Here is a 21715-nt window from a genome sequence, read left to right on the forward strand (position 1 = left end):
TCGGTGAAAACCCACGCAGGCACGGGGAGAACATGCAAATTCCACACAGGCGGGGCTGGGATTTGAATCGTGGACTTCAGAACTGTGAAGCCAACAGTCCAACCAGTTGCATCACTGTGCTGCCTCCTAGTTTATCTTAAAGTGTTTAACTTTTTTTGTTTTTTAAAAAGATGTTTTAGAAGATTGATTTTTAAAAAATATTCTGTTTAACTTTTTTTTTTTTTTTTAAGTTTTAGAAGATTGAATTTTCTTTTAAATTTCTAATTGAAATTGGCCATAGGTGCATGTGTGCCGAGGCTGCAGCCCAGCCTCAGCCAGTTGCTGCCACCAGCGGCACCGAGTTAATTGAGTTTGAGATCCCTGATTTTGAGTCTTCAATTAGAGTAACGTGCATATAAATTTTGGAACCCTGGGAGAAGGCCAGATGTACCCACAGAAAATCCACCCATGCATATCTGCTTATTTTGTTGTGCCAGGTACATGGCCAGATCACTGCCCTGTGCACGAGTGCCTCTGGCAGCAGATTCTCACCTGCGCCTCATTGGCTTGAGTATGCGAGCTTCTTGTTGGTGTATTTGCCTCGTTACCACGTCCCGGCGGTCCCCTGCCACCATGGTCGGGTCTTGTTTTGTTCACGTTCCAAGTTTTTGCCTCGTGATTGTTAGACCTCCTATCATGATTTTTGGACTTTGCGTTTTCGCTTTCGTTTGTGCTGCTTAGCTTTAGTGGGCGATAAATCTTTCCACACAGGACCAGGTAGCTTTGAATATTTTTTTCATTTTCTTCAACAATAAAATCACCATTGAAAAGATTGGGGTTTTTTATGTTTACTTGGGATTGTCTGACATTTACATTAGTGTGATCTCAAACATTGGCATTGGGAAACTATTCAAAAAATAATTTTAGAAGGGTGCAAATGCTTTTTCACAGCTCCGGTACGTCAGAACCATGTCTTTGTAAACATTCTACCAATTTTGATTTAGCACATAATTTATGGCAGGAAGATTGACATTGGAAATTAACAGTACAGTAATACTCCATATCATGTGTAACAAAAACACTGAGGATGAAGAGAATAAAATTAAGAAGACAATGATAAGTGCATGTTTAAATCAATGCAATTACTTAGTTCACTTAATATATTAGCTTTTTCAGTTTTATTAGCACACGTGTCAATCTCAAGATCATTTTAAAGAAAGCAAAAACAATAAAGTAAATACTATACATAATAAATCACAATCATAACTGAAACGCTCTTTAAAAACACATACATTCTTTCCGACCATGGAAAACACAAGCCTAAAGAGCAGTGTGCACTAGCTGAGTCACTTGATTTTTTACTCAAATAGATACTGTCATGGACGAGACTCGGGGGTGGACCCAAATGCACGACTCAGGTGAGAGGTAAGCGGTGCGGAATAAGCCTTTATTCGTTCCAATGTCGGTTACCAGGGAGTCAGTCCAAACAAGCAGCAAGATCAGTAACGGCAGGCTTACGGGGTAGGACGGGAGACAGGCGTTGGTCGGTACACGGGAGGTAGACGTCAGGAGTACGGTAGTGCGGGAACGAGGCATGAGAGGCAACGATCTAGCAGAGTAATAGTCGTCCCCCGGGTCCTATATGTACTGGGTCTTAATCAAAGGTCATGAGGCGCAGGTGTGCACCTTCAGATTAGCTGGCCACGCCCAGCCCTGGCTGGAATCCAGGAGCATGACAGAACCCCCCCCCTCAACGGCCGGCTCTGGACGGCCCAGGAGCATCAGGGTGAGCCGCGTGAAAGTCCCTGATGAGGGAGCGGTCCACGACAAAGCGGGAGGGGATCCAAGAGCAGGTACTGGACCCCCCTTCCTCTGCGACGGGAAGACAGCAACCGGCGCACAGTGTACACCAACCCACCGTCGACCATGCGGGGGGGCGGGGGGGATTTGAGCGGAGGAGCCAGCGACGATGTGCAATTCGGGCGAAGTCTGCTGACGTGGAACGTCGGGTGCACCCTCATCGACCTGGGCAGTTTCAACGAGACGGCAACCGGGTTAATAACTTTGGAAACCGGGAACGGGCCAACGATCCTGGGAGCAAGTTTGCGGGATTCCGTCCGCAGCGGGAGATCTTTGGTGGAGAGCCACACTCGCTGTCCCACTCTGAGCTCAGGTGCGGCCCTCCTCTTGCGGTCTGCTGCGGCCTTGTAGGCGCTGCTCATGCGCAGCAGTGTCCTCCGAGCTGCTTCCCAGGTCCGTTTGCAGCGTCGCACCACGGCCAGGGCCGACGGAACTGTGGATTCTGTGACCAGTGGAGGAAACAGGGACGGAGGATACCCATGCACGACATGGAGTGGAGCCATACCTGTTGAAGCGGAGGGTAGAGAATTGTGGGCATACTCCACCCACTTGATGTGCTGGCTCCACGTGCTCTGGTCCCTGGATGCCAGACATCGAAGACCGGTCTCTAATTCCTGGTTAATCCTCTCAGTCTGGCCGTTAGACTCTGGGTGATGACCCGATGTCCGACTTGCTGAAGCGCCGATGAGGTTGCAGAACTCCTTCCAGAAACGGGCGCTGAATTGCGGACCCCTGTCCGAAACGATGTCCTGGGGTAGGCCGTGGTAACGGACGACCTCGTCTAATACCAACAGGGCTGTCTGCTTGGCCGACGGGATCTTCGGAAGCGGCACGAAGTGGACCATTTTGGAAAAACGGTCCATTATGGACAGCACCACTGTGTTCCCTTGAGAAGGCGGCAGGCCGGTGACGAAGTCCAGCGCGATGTGTGACCACGGACGAAAGTGGATGGACAGGGGTTGCAACTCACCAACAGGCCGTAGGCGGGAAGTCTTATTGGCAGCACACACCAGGCAGGCGTTGACGAACTCCCTTACGTCCTTGCTGAGGTTAGGCCACCAGAACCTTTGTTCGACCACTGAACGTGTCTTCGCCATACCCGGGTGGCAGACCGTCTTGTTGGTATGGGCCCAGTTGATGACGTCTCCCCGTAGAGATGGGATGACGAACAGGCGGCCCGACGGACAATCCGCGGGTGACGGTGTCTCTCCCAGAGCCTCCTTCACCCGCGACTCGATCGCCCAGGTGAAACCGGCCACGAAGCACCCCGCTGGCAGGATAGTAGCGGCGTCTGAATCCGTGCGCCCTCCCTCGTGGATCCGCGAGAGTGCATCCGGCTTGCCGTTTTTGGAGCCTGGGCGGAAACACACCTTAAAGTGGAAGCGGGTGAAAAATAGGGCCCACCTGGCCTGACGGGCGTTCAACCTCTTCGCCGACTTCAGGTATTCAAGGTTCTTATGGTCCGTGAAGACAACGAACGGTACTTGCGAGCCCTCCAGCCAGTGCCGCCACTCCAACGCGCTCTTGACCGCCAGCAGTTCCCTATCTCCCACGTCGTAGTTCCTCTCTGCCGGGGTCAACTTTCTAGACAGGAACGCGCACGGGTGGATCCTTCCATCCCTGGGACTCCTCTGCAACAAGACTGCTCCGATTCCTGAATTCGATGCATCCACCTCCACCACAAACTGGTTATCTGGGTCCGGAATAATGAGAACGGGCGCAGTAGTGAAACTTGCCTTGAGCCTGCTGAAGGCCTCCTTGCAGGTCCTGGACCAGTCGAAGAGGGTATGTGGCGAGGTGAGCGAATGCAGAGGAGCGGCCACGGAACTGAAGTTCCTTATGAATTTCCTATAGAAATTGGCAAATCCCAGAAACCTCTGTACGTCCCTCCTGTTGGTGGGGGTAGGCCACCGCAGCACCGCGTCGACCTTCCCAGGATCCATCTGTATCTCTCCCTCAGCCAGGACGAAGCCCAGGAAGGACACGGATGCCCGATGGAACTCACACTTCTCCATATTCACGTATAATTGGTGCTGCTGCAGACGCCGGAGCACCTCTCTGACTTGTTGAATGTGAGAGGTTAGGTCTGCTGAAAAGATGAGAATATCATCCAGATAAACAAAGACAGATCTGTTCAGGAACTCCCGAAGCACGTCGTTGATGAAGTTCTGAAAGACGGCCGGAGCGTTAGTCAGTCCGAAGGGCATCACCAGATACTCATAGTGCCCTGTGGGGGTGTTGAATGCCGTCTTCCACTCATCCCCTTCCCGAATCCGCACCAGGTGGTAAGCGCTGCGCAGGTCGAGCTTGGTGAAGATCCGGGCTCCCTGGAGGAGTTCGAATGCTGTAGAGATAAGCGGCAAAGGGTACCTGTTCTTGACTGTGATGTCGTTCAGGCCTCGGTAGTCGATGCAGGGTCGCAGCGTGGAGTCCTTCTTCTTGACAAAAAAAAACCCCGCACCGGCTGGTGAGGATGAGGGGCGAATGAGTCCGGCTGCCAGCGAGTCCTCGATGTAGTCCCTCATGGCTTGATGCTCTGGTCCGGTTAAAGAGAACAGTTTCCCTCTGGGAGGAGAGGTGCCTGGCAGGAGTTCAATCGCGCAGTCGTATGACCGATGTGGCGGCAGAGACTTTGCTTTAGATTCAGAGAAGACCTCCCGTAGGTCATGGTAGCAGGAGGGCACTGCGGTCAGGTCCAGGGCGGTACTAGGTTCTGTTAGCCGAACCGGCGCAACTTGAATACCCCTGTCTCTCCGGACAGTGACACAGAGACTGAGACAGTCCTCTCCCCAAGTCTTGATCTGACCCGTGGCCCAATCTATGTGCAGATTATGTTCTTTGAGCCACGGGCTGCCCAAGATGATGTCGCTACTACGTGCGTCGAAGACATGAAAGCTAATACGCTCCGAGTGAGCGTCCGGAAAGCTCATACGTAGCGTCTGAGTGCGATGTGTAACCCGACAAAGGAACTTGCCGTTGGCGGCATAGGCGTGACGAAAACGTTGCGTGGGAAAGGTTGCTGCCCCCAGCTCCTCGACCACGCGGGGATTTATCAGGTTTGCTTCCGACCCAGAATCTATGAAAGCCGTCACAGAGCATGAACGGGAGTCCGTTCCCAAGGTGAGGTGAAGAAGGGACCTCCCTGACCCCGTCGCGGTGTACCGCACACTCACCGGAGTAGCGATCCTGATGTCAGAATGCCCTGGTCGAGTCGGGCAACGGGCGATCAAGTGTCCCAAACGCCCGCAGTAAAAACAGCGTCCCTCTCGTCGCCGACGTAAGCGCTCCTCCGCTGAGCTGCCAAGCCCTCCACTTGCATGGCTTCCGGTGAAGCTGACAACACGGGTGGCCGGGAAGCGGAAACAACCGGACTGCGACTCTCCCTCTCCTCCTCCCTCAGGCCCTCCATCTGTCTCTGCACGGTGAGGCGCTGGTCCACCTTGAGGGCCAATGCGATGAGGGAGTTAAGCGAAGGCGGAAGATCCATGGCCACGAGGTGACCACGGATCTGTGGGGACAGTCCCTCGTAAAACGCGTCATGGAGGGCTTCCTCATTCCAGCGGCTCTCGGCAGCCCGAATCCGGAACTCGATGGCGTAGTCGGACACGCGGTGACGCCCCTGGCGAATTGTCATGAGTGACGACGCCGCCTGGCGTTCCGGAGCCGCATACTGGAACACCTGGGTGAGCGCGCAGACGAAGCTCGCCCATGAGCGGCAGGTCTCCGAGTTACGGCTCCACTCGGCGGTGGCCCATGCCTCTGCCCTCCCTGTCATGTGGGAAATGACGAAGGCGATCCGGGAGCGGTCCGTGGGAAAAGCGGGAGCTTGCAGCTCAAAGTGGAGATCGCACTGCGCCAGGAAGGGCTTGACGTTACCGGAGTCACCTGAGAACCGCTCTGGTCGAGAGAGCGGAGTGATGGTGGCACGGGGAGGCACAGGAGCGGCCGCGCTAGCTTGGGAGGCTAGCCACGGTTGCAGCTGGGTGCAGAGCTCCTGGATCTGGTGAGTCATTCCCTGGAGAGCAGCCTCTTGCTCACCCAGGCGTTTGCCCTGCACTTGCAGCGCACGGCGAATGGCTTCAGAGTCGGCTGAGTCCATGTTCTTGGCTAGATCGTTCTGTCACGGACGAGACTCGGGGGTGGACCCAAATGCACGACTCAGGTGAGAGGTAAGCGGTGCGGAATAAGCCTTTATTCGTTCCAATGTCGGTTACCAGGGAGTCAGTCCAAACAAGCAGCAAGATCAGTAACGGCAGGCTTACGGGGTAGGACGGGAGACAGGCGTTGGTCGGTACACGGGAGGTAGATGTCAGGAGTACGGTAGTGCGGGAACGAGGCATGAGAGGCAACAATCTAGCAGAGTAATAGTCGTCCCCCGGGTCCTATATGTACTGGGTCTTAATCAAAGGTCATGAGGCGCAGGTGTGCACCTTCAGATTAGCTGGCCACGCCCAGCCCTGGCTGGAATCCAGGAGCATGACAGATACATTAAAAGAGAGCGCACGATTCACAAACATGACTGGCCTTTGTTTGCATTTCATGTTCTCTTGGAGTGAGTTAGAGAATAAAATGCATAGAAAAAAGTATTGATTCACATAATTACTAATATTGCAATGTTACTAAGATTCCAAAATTTATACTGCATGTTTCATTAAGTACTTGTGCTTTTGACATTAACTTTTTTTACATTCCTTCTTCTTCTTTTCCACATGTCTCCTTTTCCACATCCTTTTCCATGTAAGCCTGTCCCCTGGATCCTTCTCTCGAAGATCAACTACCCTCATGTTTCCCCTCTCAATCATTAGCCTGGCAGCTCCATTCTCACCACCCTTCAACCAATATACTCACTCTCCTACCTCGAGACATGTAGAAACCATTGAAGTCTGCCCTCTCAAAATTTTTCTCCAAAACATCTAACCTTGGCTGTGACTCTAATGAGCTAATTTCTAATCCTACCCGATCTGCTCACCCCGAGAGAGAACCTCAACATCTTAATTTCTGCGACCTCCAGCTCTGCTTCCTGTTGTCTCATCAGTGCCACCGTCTCTAATCCATACATCATGCCACCGTCTCGAATCCATACATCATGGCTGGTCTCACCACTGTTTTATAAACTTTGACCTTCACCCTAGCAGACTCTTCTGTCACATAACACACCAGACACTTTCCGCCAGCTGTTCCAACTTACTTGGACCCGTTTCTTCACTTCCTTACCACACTCACCATTGCTCTTGATTGTTGACCCCAAGTAATTGAAATCATTGCACGCCAGAAACTTGATATGCTTCTTATGGAGCCACTACTTCCTTTTCTTGGCTGTTTGCTTTGGGTCATTGTCATGTTGAAAGACCCAGCCACGACCCATCTTCAATGCTCTGACTGAGGGAAAAAGGTTGTTCCCCAAAATCTCACAATACATGGTCGCGGGGATCCTCTCCTTAATACAGTGCAGTCATCCATGTGCAGAAAAACACCCCCAAAGCATGATGCTATAACACCCCATGTATTAAAATAATCATCCATATGTTCTCATTTTGCTCAAACTGTAGTTGGTTACACATCACCACCAAGCTTGTACCTTTGAACTCATTGTGTTGATGTTATCAATCTAACTTGATGTAATCAATCTAACAGATGAAAACAATCAAACCGTCTGACACATCTTAGTTTATGTGTCGCAAGCCTTCAATGGTTGCGACACACTCACACACACACTCATCATGTGATTCACTGAATAAAAAGAAGCTGCAAGGAGACACAAGTTGGAGTTGGTTGGAAGCAGGGAAGTCCTGTCGCTCCGCTTGGAGCAAGTAAAACTTGAAGCCTTCTCTGTTCGCCTTCTTTTAATAGAGTCAAGCTTTTTAAACTGACATTTTGTCCTTCGAGCCGGATCCCCAACACACCACCGCCCATCGAGTAGGGAGAAAACACCCCGAAGTCTGTCGACAGCCAGGAGCATTTAGCTGTTCCTGAAGAAAAGCCCTGGTAGGACGTGAATTCGTGGCCAGGCCGGTGCAAGAGTCCAATCTCCCCTCGGTGGATGAAGGTTGACAGGATCATGAACAACTGGCGTCCAGACAACGCGTGAACCGGTAAGTGAAGGCTACTCCGCCGGAAGAAGATTTAATGCTACTCCGCCAGAAGGAGTTTGAAGGCTACTCCACCAGAAAGAGGTTTAAGGCTACTCTGCCAGAAGGAGGTTGAAGGCTACTCCGCCAGAAAGAGGTTTAAGGCTACTCCGCCAGAAGGAGGTTTCAAGGCTACTCCGCCAGAAGGAGGTTTCACGGCTACTCCGCCAGAAGGAGGTTTAAGGCTACTCCGCCAGAAGGAGGTTTTAAGGTTACTCCACCTTTAAAGAGGGTATTTATAAGGATCCATAAATGTGTGAGTGGGTGAATGCCATTACGTACTTGTGTAATCATAGGTCATGGATGGAAACCTAATGATGCTAACAGAAGTCTGTGTTCCGGTGAAGTACACAAGGTAGTGGATTAGGACTTAGGTCCTAAAAAGGACAAGTAATCTCTAAGGGGCAAACGTACAAAAGCATAATGGTGAGCGAGAATAGTAAATCTGCCCTAAAGGGGATGTAAAGTTTATGAAATAATGTTTACCGGGCAGGATGATGTTTCTTAAAGAAATGGGGAAAAAAAATAAGAGACAAATAGCATGGCTTAAATGGCAAGTTAACAGTTGAAGGATGCAGCAGGTTAGTAGAAAGATTGATGGCAAGTGTTACAGGGAAGTAAGGAAAAGCAAAGATTAAGACTTACATTTTAGGATGGCGAGAGGTTGGTTAGCATAGGCAAGAAAGAGAAAGGCAGGAGTGTCAGCTGAAGTAATGCAAGCAGTGGCTATATTAAAAGCAGTGGCTATATTAAAACCAGCTACAACAGTTTAAAACAGGCTAAAGAAAGTGAGGCAGAAAGAGAGCTGTAAGAAAATCTTGAAAAAAAAAAAAAGAAAAAAAAATGCTGTCTCCCTGGGAAATACATTCACTGATAAAAGTGCCAAGGAGGCAGCAACAGGAAAATATGGCACACACATATTAACACAATCACAAGCCCCCAACCCTCCTATTGATTTAACAGTTCTAAAAGATGTGCAAAACATGCTCCTCTAAGTGAAACCCAGTGATGGCTTACAGAAAAAACTGAATTAGAAGATAATATACATTATGGGTCTCAAACTGGCAGTCCGATGTTTTGCGGCCCCCACCTTACTTACTATGAAAGTCAAGTGATGGTGTGGCCCTGAAGTTTTATATGAATGGCACTTTACGGTGATGTGTGCAGAGCTGGTGAACCAACCAATCACGATGGGGTTGTAGCTTTCGGGGTGTGACTGTGACAAGTCCTGATGCAAGCTGAGAAACATTTTTCATTGAGTGAAAGTTAGTGATTTTGCCATGGAGAGTTTTACTAGTTTTGCTCACAACCTGTTTAAACCAACTTTCTTGCTTATCTTATTTTGTGTAGCCTTCTCTGTTCGCCTTCTTTTAATAGAGTCAAGCTTTTAAACCTGACACCATGCTTCACAGTAGGGATGGTGTCCTTGGGATGGAACTCATTATTCGTCTTCCTCCAAACACAGTTAGTGGAATTATGACCAAAAAATTTCATTTTGGTCTCATCTGACCACAAAACATTCTCCCATGACTCCTCTGTATCATCCAAATGGTCATTGGCAAACTTAAGACGGGTCTTGGTATGTGCTGGTTTAAGCAGGGGAACCTTCCATGCCATGCATAAAACGGTGGTCCCAGATTATTTCAGGTTATTGACTAAATCCTGTCGTGTAGCCCTGGGCTGATTCCTCGCCTTTCTAAGGATCATTGAGACCCCAGGAGTTTATATCTTGCATGGGGCTCCATTCTGATTGAGATTGACCGTCATGTTTCGTTTCTTCCATTTACTAATGATTGCTCCAACAGTGGACCTTTTTTCACTAAGCTACTTGGCAATTTCTCTGTAGCTCTTTCCAGCCGTGTGAAGTTGTACAATTTGGTCTCTGGCGTCTTTGGACAGCTCTTTGTCATGTTACAAGTTTGAGTCTTAGTGATTGTATGGGGCTGACAGGTGTCTTCATGCAGCTAACGACCTCACACAAGTGCATCTGATTCAGGATAATACATGGAGTGGAGGTGGACCTTTAAAGGTGGACTAACAAGTCTTTGAGGCTCAGAATTCTAGCTGATAGACAGGTGTTCAAATACTTATTTGCAGCTGTATCATACAAATAAATTGTTAAAACAACACCTAAGAGCTGGTAAGTCGAATTTGTTTGAAGTCGCAACAAAGATAACACAATTTAAAACCTCAATGCAACAAAATCAATTTCAAACACAATCACTTTTTTTCAGATAGGAGCAAAAAATATACTGTCACATTTTTTGTTTGCGATCAGTTTTCAATTATTCAACTCTTTCGCCAACAATGCAAATACAAATGTATGAGGCACGTACAGAATGCTCACATTATATACAGTATAGCATTACTATTGAAAAGCAATGTAGACGTTGACCATGTTAAGAAAGCAGTATTTGGATAAGTGGCATGGAAAATGGAGTGTATACTTTTAAAAAGTAGTTCAAATCTTTTTTTGCGTGTGGTGAAGTTAAAGCAGTAAAGAGTTGTTGAAGCAATTAGACTTGCTCAAACACACTGTTATGGGCTAAAAATATGCATTACATCTATATTGAAAATGCTTTTTTAAAAATACCTCTTAATGTACCTTTTTGGAAAACTCATTCCTCATTGACTCAAATTCCCACAGATTGGAATGATCCAGGTAAAGCCCATTTAAATCATTATTTACAAATTGAATGACTTCTAACAAAAAAAGGTGAATGCTGTGATACCCCAAAATTTGAATTAGTTATTTGGTAACTGGCTTGCTCCTTTTCTATTATTGTACTTTAATATGAAGGGTAATTGTTTTTAATTTATGCAAACTGGAGGTCGACCAGCTAGCCGGAATAGAACATCTTCAATTACGGAGGTACCATTGTACCAAATGTCCTTTTGTTTTCATCAGACAAAAATTTAAGGAATGTGCACTTTTTTAAGTGCTTGAAGAAAACAAAATCCTCTCTACTTTTTAGGGCAGCTTTATGTCTATGCCAGTGTGTGTCATAAAATGAATGAGAAAAAAATACATCTGGAACTCAGAAATGCTGCAATAACATAAAACATCAGTATTAGTCCCACCAAGATTATTATGTAGTACAACTATGACCAACAAGAATTTTTTTAAAGATTTTTCTCTAACCCCTAAATAATGTTATATTCTGAAAAACTTCACTGACAGACATTCATCACTGCCAAATAAATTGTCCGTATTTTAACTTTGTTTGCAAAACAATGTACTGTATAGACTGTATGTTGTTGTGTTGCCTATTCACATTCAGTCTAATGAAAATTTGACAGAGTGTAAACAATCTGACAGCGGAATGTACACGTATGGTCTGATATCAGTGGAAAATGAACAATACAGGCACCTTTTTCATGACAGTTAGAAATTTGAGGTATCAACCACCTGCAAAGCGACTAAAATATAACATATTTTCGTCAAGTAGTAAACTGATATACAATAAACTGTACCTTCCAAACACCTTGGACAGTTGTACGTTACTAATATATTAAGAAGATAAAGAAGATGCCGTCTTTCATACAATTGTTACCAATTTCTTTCAGAGTATAGCTGCAGTGTGGGGCCATTGTTTAAAAATATATATTACCAAAACAACACGCACCCTGAGTGTGCATATAGCATGTTAAAGCTCATCAATTTCTTTACAGTATCAGTATTTATTTTTTAAATTCCCACAAAGGGAAAATCTTATGATGTCATAAAATGTGTCTGAATTTCATAAGTGATGCAAAAAAAAGGGTAAGGCATTTTTTTTTAAACTTGTGCTCCATAAATATTCAGTTTATTTTCTATTCTTTTTACGGTCCCAGGGAAGTTGGCGGCTGTCTCAACTGAGACAGGGAGCCAACTGGTATTGATCACCTGTCAATCACATGCTTGATACATAGGAGCAAACAAATATTATCTCTGGGTAATAGTCTTTAACTCACCAAACAAATATGCCTTGGAAATAAAGTTGAACATGAATAATAATTTCTAGAAAGGGCGCGATCTATTAAGATCCCAATTAGTGGGCGTTAAAATGCGTGTTCACTCTAGCAGAGTAAAGGGTATGGAAGGTCCTCAATGCACCTTTTTACTCATATTATACAGTTTTTATGCAGAATTTGAATCTGAAATCCGTAATGAAGGAAACAGTTTTATTTTAAGATTATCAGCAAAAAATGACCGCACATTGCTGGATTCTCAGGAAAATGACGGAAATGAAGCGGAAACAGCCGAGTAGGAATGTGACATCAGAACCGGTGACAACAATGGCGAGCATTGAAATACATTTTAAGAACGACAATTAATTTCCACTTTCAACTGATATTAGTAGAACATGATATAAAATGGTGTTTAAAATTTTTCATCAAAAAAAATTCTTGATCTGACAAAAATTATCTCAAGAAAAATTACATGCACTGGCCTGTCAAGGAATTAACACGAACGGTCTATACCTGCAATGTTTAGAAAATTCTGAAAAGCTTAATGGAACATAATTGACATTTGTGGCAACAAGCCAGCAATACATTGTAACAAACATTCCTGTCAGCAATTGCGATTTATTGTTGTAGGGGGGCACGCATCATGGGACTGCTGTGAATAGAAGGCCGGCTTGCTAGAATGTGACTTTATGTCCATGCGCTTGACGTATTGGCCACACCTGAATCAAGCAACGATGTGGATGATAGTCTAACTTCTTTTTTTTGGGGGGCGGGCACGCCGTCACACTGCCTCGCGATCAATGCAATGAGCACCCCTCGTGTAACTGAATTTCCTTTGACATCGCTCATGATGTTGATGACTTTCAACGTAAATGCGCTCGCAGTACGTGAGGCAGCTCACATGCGCTTTCGGCCTAACTTCAGTAACTGCTCATGCGTTTTGGGTTTCCAGGTGAATACTGGTTGTTTTGGAGCTGACTTGTTTAGTTAACAACATTTATGAAATAAACATAAATCAATGTAAAGATTACACAAAATAAGCGATGTCTTTCAATATCTATTTTTTCTACTCGAAACAAATTGTACGTGTGTGATTTTTTGTGCTCGACTGTGCAGATTTGTGAGTGCGGTGGCACGCGAGCTCGGTCGGAGATTGTCTGATATTGAGTTGGGGAAAGAATTCTTATTACTTTGATAATTTTGGGCGGCAATTGAATATACAGTCAATGGTCATCCTGTGAAACATTACATTTCCATTTAAGAGCACACCAAAAAGATGCCTCAGTACCTTTGTCACCGTACATTGAAATGACCCAGACTTCAAAGGGGGTATTTTATGGAAGTAAATATGTGCTACCAGGATTTTAATTTAAAATGCCACTGAACATTTTTTGTTGTAAAAATTCACATTGTTATTTCAAAGTGATCACATATTCATTAGCTGTATTTTAGTTTAACTTTTCAACGTTAACAAATTCGCCATATAAAAAAATTCAACCTTTAAAATTCAAACGCAATATTTTCAGTCTCCTGAGATTCATCTGGCTACTATTTGCTGTCTGAAATTCACCATCTAAATTCAGTGTTAAGAGGGCAGGGTTACTTCTGGTCAGAACCCAACACCCAGCCAATCCAGTTATGCTTTCGTAGTTATGACGTCACATTACTTTATTTGACATTACTTTGAAATAACAATTTGAATTTTACAACATCAAATTTTCAGTGGCATTTTTAATCCAAATCCTGGTGGCACACATTTACTCCCATAGTTTGTCATCTGCTGTGATCATTTTTGTGTCTGGGACTTAAAAATGTTTATAAAGCAGAAAAGTTCTCCTCGCCGCCTTTCATTTTCTCTCAGGCCGCAAGATCAGTAAAAACCTAAATTGATGAGCTTTAAGTGTTACAAACGGAGCTCAAAAAAGATGAACATGGTTATAGTTTTTTATCTTTTGTTTGTCTTTTCATATTACTGTTGTTCAGACAACCATTGTGTTTCAAGTCCTTGTTGAGGCTTTGGCACAGTTGTGACAAACTGTGTCAGAGAGTTTCTCCTTTTACTTGGTCATTATTATTGAGTCCTGGTGATGGTTTGCTGCGGATACCATCAGTCCCTCCTCGCGATGTTTCTTGAAAGAAGAGGTGCGGCCACCACACAGACATTACAATATGTTTGTACTCCCTCCGGAAGTTCTGGTTCAGTAGGCCATAAATGATGGCATTAAGGCAACTGTTGAAGTAAGCCATGAAGTAGCTCACAATAAAGAACCACTCTGGGATGTGAGGTGCGACCTTTTCTGGGTAAGTGGCAACAGCAAGCCCAATAAAATTGAGTGGTGCCCAACAAATTGCAAAAAGCACAAACACAACAAACATGGAGATGAAGTTCCTCAAGTCACTGGGCTTGATGCAAGGACGTACCTCAGATTTCACCTTACGCCTTACCTGAATGACCAAGATCCATATCCTCATGTAGCAGAATGTGACCACAGAAATGGGGACAAAGAAATGGATAATCACGACTGTGATTGTATAGGAAGTGCTGACAGTCTGTGCAAATGTGCATGAGTAGATACGGGGATCATACTGGAGGGAGCCAAAAAACAAATTTGGCACAATGGCCATGATTGTTAAGAACCAGATGAGCGCAACCAGCAGTAGTGTGTTCCGGTTGCTGTACAGCTTGTCATAGCTGAAGTTGTGGCAGATGTAACAGTACCGGTTGATGGCAATACCTGTGATATTGAAGATGGAGCCAATGACACTCAAACCCATCACGAAGCCACTTATCTGAAAGAGATGGGACATTTACAGAGATAAATGGGGCGACATGGCTTAACCCGTAGGTTGTGCGTTCGACCCTCAGCCCTTGTGATCATGTCGTGTTCTTGAGCAAGACACCGAGGCCCCAGTTTCTTCTGTGTTGATGCACTTTCAGTAACCTTGAAGGTAGAAAAGTATTATACCCATTACCCATTTGACCAATGACAGCATAGAATAAACAAACATACAATACATGGGAGCCTAAAGCGTATCAAATCATGTACTTCAGTGATTTGTCAACAAATTATTAAGGTATCTGAATGTTTTAGATACACACATATATATACACACACACATATGTTCATTTGTTTCCATATGTTCCTATGAACCTTTAGGATGAACTATTTCACAGAAAATTCAATTTACTCAAATCATTTCTTCAACCATGGACTTATTTTGTTTTATCTTTGTCTTCTAAAATCTTATATGCAACTAACACCAAAGATTTTGAAATCCAAGCAATTCAGACACTTGAGTGTTAATTCATTGCACATGACACTCATTGTGTGTTCAACTCAGTGGGCGCAGCAAACGCAACAGGAACGCTGATTTCAAACTCACATTCACACCGTTGGGCAATTTTGTCTTCAATCAACCCACAACTCATGTTTTTGAGATGTGTGAGAAAACTGGCGCACGCGGGGAAAACACACACAAGCATGCGAACAACATGGAAAGCTCACAAAGGTAAGCCCAGCTTTGAACCCAGGTCATCAGAACTGTGAGCTTTATGTGCTAACCAGTCAATGTGGTGGACATGAAAAGAAGTAAATTTTGACTTCATGTCTGACTGGGCGCCACGATGAATCAGCTGGTAAAGTGTTGGTCTCGCAGTTCTGAGGACCCGGGTTCGATCCCAGCCCCGCCTGTGTGGAGTTTGTATGTTCTCCCCATGCCTGGTTTTCTCCTGGTACTATGGTTTCCTCCCACATCCCAAAAACATGCATCATTAATCGGACACTCTAAATTGCCCCTAGGAGTGATTGTGAGTGTGACTGTTGTCTGTCTCCATCTGCCCTGCGATTGGCTGACAACCAGTTCAGGGTGTACCCGGCCTCCTGCCCGTTGACAGCTGGCACTCCCCTCAACACTCGCGAGGATAAGCGGCAAAAGTAAATGAATTGATGGATGTCTGACTGGTCCAGACTAGACTGCATTACTAGACAAAATACAAACGACTCCACATACTTGTGTGCAGGAGCAGGGAGTAACTACCCTGTTCCACAGCTAGAATTTCAGCAGAAAGGCATACAGAGCCATGATTCTGCAACTCCATGCACTTAATAGGAGAGCTTAAAAAAGAAAAAAGAAATACACTAACTGTGTCGGTGTGGACTGTTTAAAGGGTATGGAAGGTCCTCTATGCATCTTTTCACTAATGTTATACAGTTTTTTTTATCCAGAATTTGAATTTGAAATCTGTTATGAAGGAAACATTTTTATTTTTACATTGTCAACAAAAAAATGATCGCACATTGCTGGATTCGCCGGAAAAAGACGGAAATGAACCACAAAAACCCGAGAAGGACAGTGACGTCAGACCCGGTGAAAACAATGGCAAGCATTGGAATGCAGTGTAACAACGACGATGAATTATCTGATATTTCGAGCGATGAACACTATTCTGAAGGGTTCCACGAAGACGGAGAAGAATATAAGCTTTATAAAGGCATTAAAGGTTATCAGTTTGAGCCAGTTAGACAGCATACACATTTGAATGCAGATGAAATTGCTGGCCATGAAGAAAGTGCTGAGCACACAGGGAAGAGGAAATGCCTCGTGTTAGAAAAAAATACTGGTAAGCATTTTTTAAGTTCTTGTTTAGTTAGTCATAAGCTGATAAATAGTAAAGGCTTCAATATCCTGAATGTATATGTGAAGTTTTTGGTCTTGTTTTAAAATTATGCAAACACCGTGTATTTAGTAAATAGGTACGTGACCACCTGGCCGTTCATTGTACAGCGTGATGGATCTGCCTGTGTTTGTATGAGAAACTATCTGCAGTACGATGTGCGCTACTAATTTGAGTGTACAGGGCTTGTTTATTATTGCAACAAAACACACAGAAGATGATAACGTTGTCCACAGTCTATGTTGGTATATTTTCACAAATAAGGATTTTAATGCACAAAATTGTTGCCACGTTAATTTGAGAGCAACAGCTGGTGATATCTTGCTTCACCATGAATATAATTTCACGTGGTAAACTGATGCCATAACCAGAATGTACCCAGACCTGTCCAAACCCCATTTTAGTCACAACTTTCCCAAGATGTCATTGGCAAAACCGCAAAACTTTATACTGAAAGCTGTAAACCAGTATCTTGTGGTTTTGTTTAGGCACTAAATGTTGATCAATAGAAATGTATATGGAGTGGATGGTTCTGTTTACTGGACTGAAATGGGTATTTGAGCTGTAGAAGTTTGTGAATGTGATTTTTATTTATTTTTTGTTATATCCACAGGTGTGCATGTAAATGCTGCATACCTATGCAAAAAACAGGAGAGCTTTTCCTGCCATGGGAGTCAACATATTCACCAGAAAATGGCAGATTATTCAGACCATCTGCTGCAGTGCATGATGGATCACCCAGGATTTATTGCCAGCTCTCTGAACACATGGGTACAGGAGGTTGCCTTTTTACAATTCAGGCAACAGTATCGGCAGTGACTGGATTTTCCACTGCATGAGTAAGAGGTATTTTAAAAATTATTATTTCTCCTAAGTAGTCCAGATTTTTTGACATTTCATCCATTTTCTTCATCACTTGTCCTCAAAAGGGTCGCAGGAGTAGTGAGCCTATCCCAGCTGTCATCAAGCAGAAGGAACTGGAGATCCAAGAGAAAACGCATGCATGCACTCGTTGAACATGCAAACTCCATGCAGCTGGGGCTGGAATTGAACCCGGGTCCTCATAATTGTGAGGCATACGCTTTACAGCTATGCCTCTGTATCACCCCATTTATATTAAGATTTTTCAAAATAAGGAATCAAATGATTATTGTTCCTGCTCAAAGCAGCATTTGTCCAATCAATGCTTGTTCAAACAAAGTCCCATTCTGGAAAATTCTCATATTTTCTTATTTTCAGGTGCATCCGACATACTGCTTATAGAAAGCTTATAGAAAAAACATGTAGGCACGAGGAGAAAATGCAAACTCCACACAGGGAGGGCTGGAATTGAACCCGGGTTCTCAGGACTGTGAGACCAAAACTTTCCAGCTGCTTCGCCGTGCCGCCATTTGTTCACATTATTCTCGTTTTTCTAGTTGAAAAAACTATTTGCAGTTAAAAAAATTGTTTTTTTTTTTTTGCTAAGAACGACATGTGCTTCTATCATTAAACCATGTAAACAGTGTTATAACTTTTCAGGGGGAAAAAAATACATACCTCTGCAACTTTTAACAAAAGTTCTGCACAGTTCTGGTACTTTCTGGGGAGGGCGGGGGTGGGCTAAGCTTGTCGAAGCGTGTCCGGCTTCAGCGGCCGATCCAAATTTGTGTTTTGTGCCTTTAACAACAGCGATCTGTTCAGGTGTTGGAACTGGCTGTATGGTAGGCATTGATCCAGGTTTTAAATTTTTTTTACATTTAAATCCCATCTCAGACATGGGCCCACCATGTCTGAGATGGGGTGAAATGTTCACTGCATATGACAGAGTGCTGACCGGGCTAACCTCAATCCTAAAATGAAAGAAGCAACCTGAGATGGGGCTACCACACTGGAGAATGTCATCATGGTGGCAATTCATCGGGACAAGAAGGTAGTGTGACAAAGAGAGCAACAGAATGGAACTCTACACAGCACCGTTGCCTGCAGGATGCACTTGCAATTGAAGGACTCTCTCTGTCATGTCTTCATAGCACTCTGCAGTTTCTAGCTTTCTTTTTAAGGGAAGTGAATGCCACTGAGTTTCCTATAAACATCACTACAAGAGCAGAGGTGTCAGTGGTAATGTTGCTCGGGCTGAGATGAATGAAGTGCAAAACTGTAGGGCAGTTAATTTGGGGGGGGGGGGGGCAGAAAGAACAGGTTCATTCATAGTCTCCACAATACTCAATTCTCATCAACCCATTCCACCACATTGACCTTAAAAGCCTCCTGTCATGAAATGGATGATTTTTAGTATGTTATTAATGAAAAAAATGTCAGCCAATATGGGCCCACCACAAAAACATGATTTTTACGTATACAGCTTTTTGTAACTCCCGCCATGAAAATCCTCTCAGAGATTTGTTTTTGAGAAGAAGCAGGAAGTGACGTACAGGACAGAGGCACCCCCTAGTGGACTCGTTTGTTTCCATTAGTTTTACCTCTAGTAAGGTAGCTCGTTGTTCCTTCGTGGTAGCCAAAATGCTCATTGCATTGCTGGACATTGCTTGAACACTCAGGAGAATGGATTTAGCCATCATAAGTTTGAAAGAGACCCAGTTCGTAGTGAAAAATGGATTGCACGGGTGGAGAGGACGAGAGCTTCATGGGTTCCAAATAACAGGTAGGCAGTAATGCGCCCCGGCTCGACGGTGTTCAACAAGTACTGTGGCGGCTTTGAACATCCCCCTAAAAGCAGCACGGCTCAGCTCCATTATATGCCACCACGGCGCAGAAAATCAGTCACACCGGCGGTCACTGCTTCTGCAAAGGCTGCGTGTCGGGCATTGGGGACGAAGGCGGCTCTGAAGAACCCAGCCGAAAATGCATCACTCAGCTGCGTGCGCGCCTAAAGCGCCCCAACTCCACTGTGTTGCTCAGTACTGCGGCGTCCGTGAACTCCCCCTAAACCAGGACGGCTCGGCTCTGTCATAAGCCACACCGGCTCATCCGCGATAGCTCATCTCCGCCGCGGAAGTGGATCGAACGGGGATGCGGTTTGGCCGTGATCGCTTATCATCTGAATATGGCTCGAAACAATAGTGTAATATTGCCCCGAGGGCTCGAAACAATAGAGTAATATTGCCCCGGTAACTTCACTCCGTTGTGTGGTGTTCTCCTTTTCGAAAAGAGCTTCCGTGTCAGAAGGGGCGCGTTTGTCTCCCATAGTTAGGGTGCACCGCGTGTTTTCATTGGCGAATGTCCGGGTGACGTCACGGACGGAGGACGGAGCCAATATGGCGACCACTTGGATTTCGTAGAATGACACTTCTGCAACTTTATGCATGGATGATGCATTTATTTTTTTATATAGACATTGAAGTGAATAATGTTATTTGTATTTTTTATTACAATATCTATTTTAGAATGTTTATAGGGATGACACTTGGGCTTTAAAAGTCACCTCAGGTGCTTTAAGCACAGTACAGTAAATGCACACTTGCACCATTCAATGTTGAGGGTAACCTGAATGTGATTGCTGCACCAGAATGAAGGAATATAACAAGCAAAAACTTTAATCCTATAGTCATGTGTTTGTTCACATTCTATGTCAATGTGAATTGTCAAAGAAAATTATGAACTACAATCAGTTTCAGGACATTTTATTAATATAACCTTGTGGTTTGCAATCGTGAACAGGTAAGCCAAAAAGGCTCCATGAACCTCGATATCTCATTCAAGGTGACCTTCTATATGGGGACGCAAACTTATACACACGCGTGTGGGCGCACACACATCACTGGCTAAGTTAAAGTAACAGTCAATTATTTTCCACAGTGTTTTCGAGAACTCTGTTTCACTTAGAGGTGTCTCAAATGTGTGTTCATTCAACTGTATTACACTATTAAATGGGTCTCTAAAAGTTTATGCTATAATAAGTGTGTGCAATGCTATCATACACTATTACTAAGCACAGATACATCCATCCATCCATCCATCCATTTTCAGCACCACTTACTCTGGTTGGGGTTGCAGGGTGCTAAAACTATCCCAGCTGACTTTGGGCTGGCTGACTACACCTTGAACTAGTCTCGAGTGAGTCTCAGGGCACATATAACATGGACAACCTTTCACACTCACATTCACACCATCACTGAGTTTGAACAGAACCCACACTGTCTGCAACAAAGTCAGGAGAGTATACCAATTACACCCTCAGTGACTAATACAAGATCAAGCATTCTAAAATCAACAAATTCCAGAGCATTAGATTTAGATTTTCAGATAAACAACCACAAGACATTATGTTTGAAGTGAACCATTTATAATTTGAGCAAATTATTCAAATGTGTGACTGGCAGGTGTTTCTTTGTTGTCCTCATGTGTCCTATAAATCATTGTTTCGCAAGCCTGCTCTCAGTTTCAGATTTGAATTTTCCCTTGAAGACTAAATTCAGGTGTAACCAGCATGACAACCAGAAAGCTGTGTAAGTGGTGAAAAAAAATCTATTGTTAAGCTGACAAACATTGACCTAAGCCTAGAACTAACCATTTTGAATGTCCTAAAGAACAAAACCACTGGGGTACTGTACCCAATTAAAGACAGTGAAATGGGTAGATCAATGAAAACAGCAGCCCCAAGACAACCACAAGTGACATCACCAACAGCAACCCCCGTAGTGGACATGTGAAGGTATCACAATCCACTCATCTCAGAAGACTTCATGAAGAATCGTAAGTTCAGGAGCCACGCCAGAAGATGCTTATTATCAAGAATGCCAAGATGGAATTATCAAAAAAGCAGGAAGGCTGAAATGCTCACAACTTTAAACACTATTATTTACAATATCTAACCAATTTCAATACCTAAAAAAAGGATGCACCACAAAGAGGAGCATATTCTTGGCTGCAATTGGAACCGATGGACTGCAATAATCTCAAACTTGCAAAATTCTCCTTTATTTCTGCAAGTCATCAATGGTCTAAATGTTTGAAGAACCCAATCATTGGTAACCAGATTGGTGGAAAAGTCTATAAACTACGGAATCTCTGTTAGGTCCGAGTATGCTCTTCCCAAAACTAGTTCAGGGTATACCTCACCTCCTGCCCAAAAATTGCTAGGATGGGTTCCAGCACTGCCATGACCGTTGTGAGGATAAAC

The 21715-nt window shown here is 44.5% G+C and overlaps 1 protein-coding gene and 1 long non-coding RNA gene across 2 annotated transcripts in view; one reads left to right on the plus strand and one right to left on the minus strand.

Moving 5' to 3' along the window:
• Positions 1 to 13958: 13958 nt before the first annotated feature.
• Positions 13959 to 21715, minus strand: part of mtnr1ba (melatonin receptor type 1Ba) — a 28747-nt gene continuing 20990 nt past the window's right edge. Inside the window, exons 2-3 of the mRNA XM_061827793.1 lie at positions 21100 to 21140; positions 13959 to 14708 (exon numbers count right to left, since the gene is read on the minus strand). Of these exons, the coding sequence (XP_061683777.1) occupies positions 13959 to 14708; positions 21100 to 21140 (791 nt within the window). The remainder of the gene's footprint in view (positions 14709 to 21099; positions 21141 to 21715) is intronic.
• On the plus strand, positions 16278 to 18125 carry LOC133504824 (uncharacterized). The gene is made up of 3 exons (XR_009796085.1): positions 16278 to 16539; positions 17207 to 17439; positions 17523 to 18125. It is a non-coding gene; the product is annotated as an uncharacterized LOC133504824 (long non-coding RNA).

The sequence above is a fragment of the Syngnathoides biaculeatus genome, chromosome 8 (assembly GCF_019802595.1).
Source record: "Syngnathoides biaculeatus isolate LvHL_M chromosome 8, ASM1980259v1, whole genome shotgun sequence".
In the NCBI taxonomy this organism is placed as follows: domain Eukaryota; kingdom Metazoa; phylum Chordata; class Actinopteri; order Syngnathiformes; family Syngnathidae; genus Syngnathoides; species Syngnathoides biaculeatus.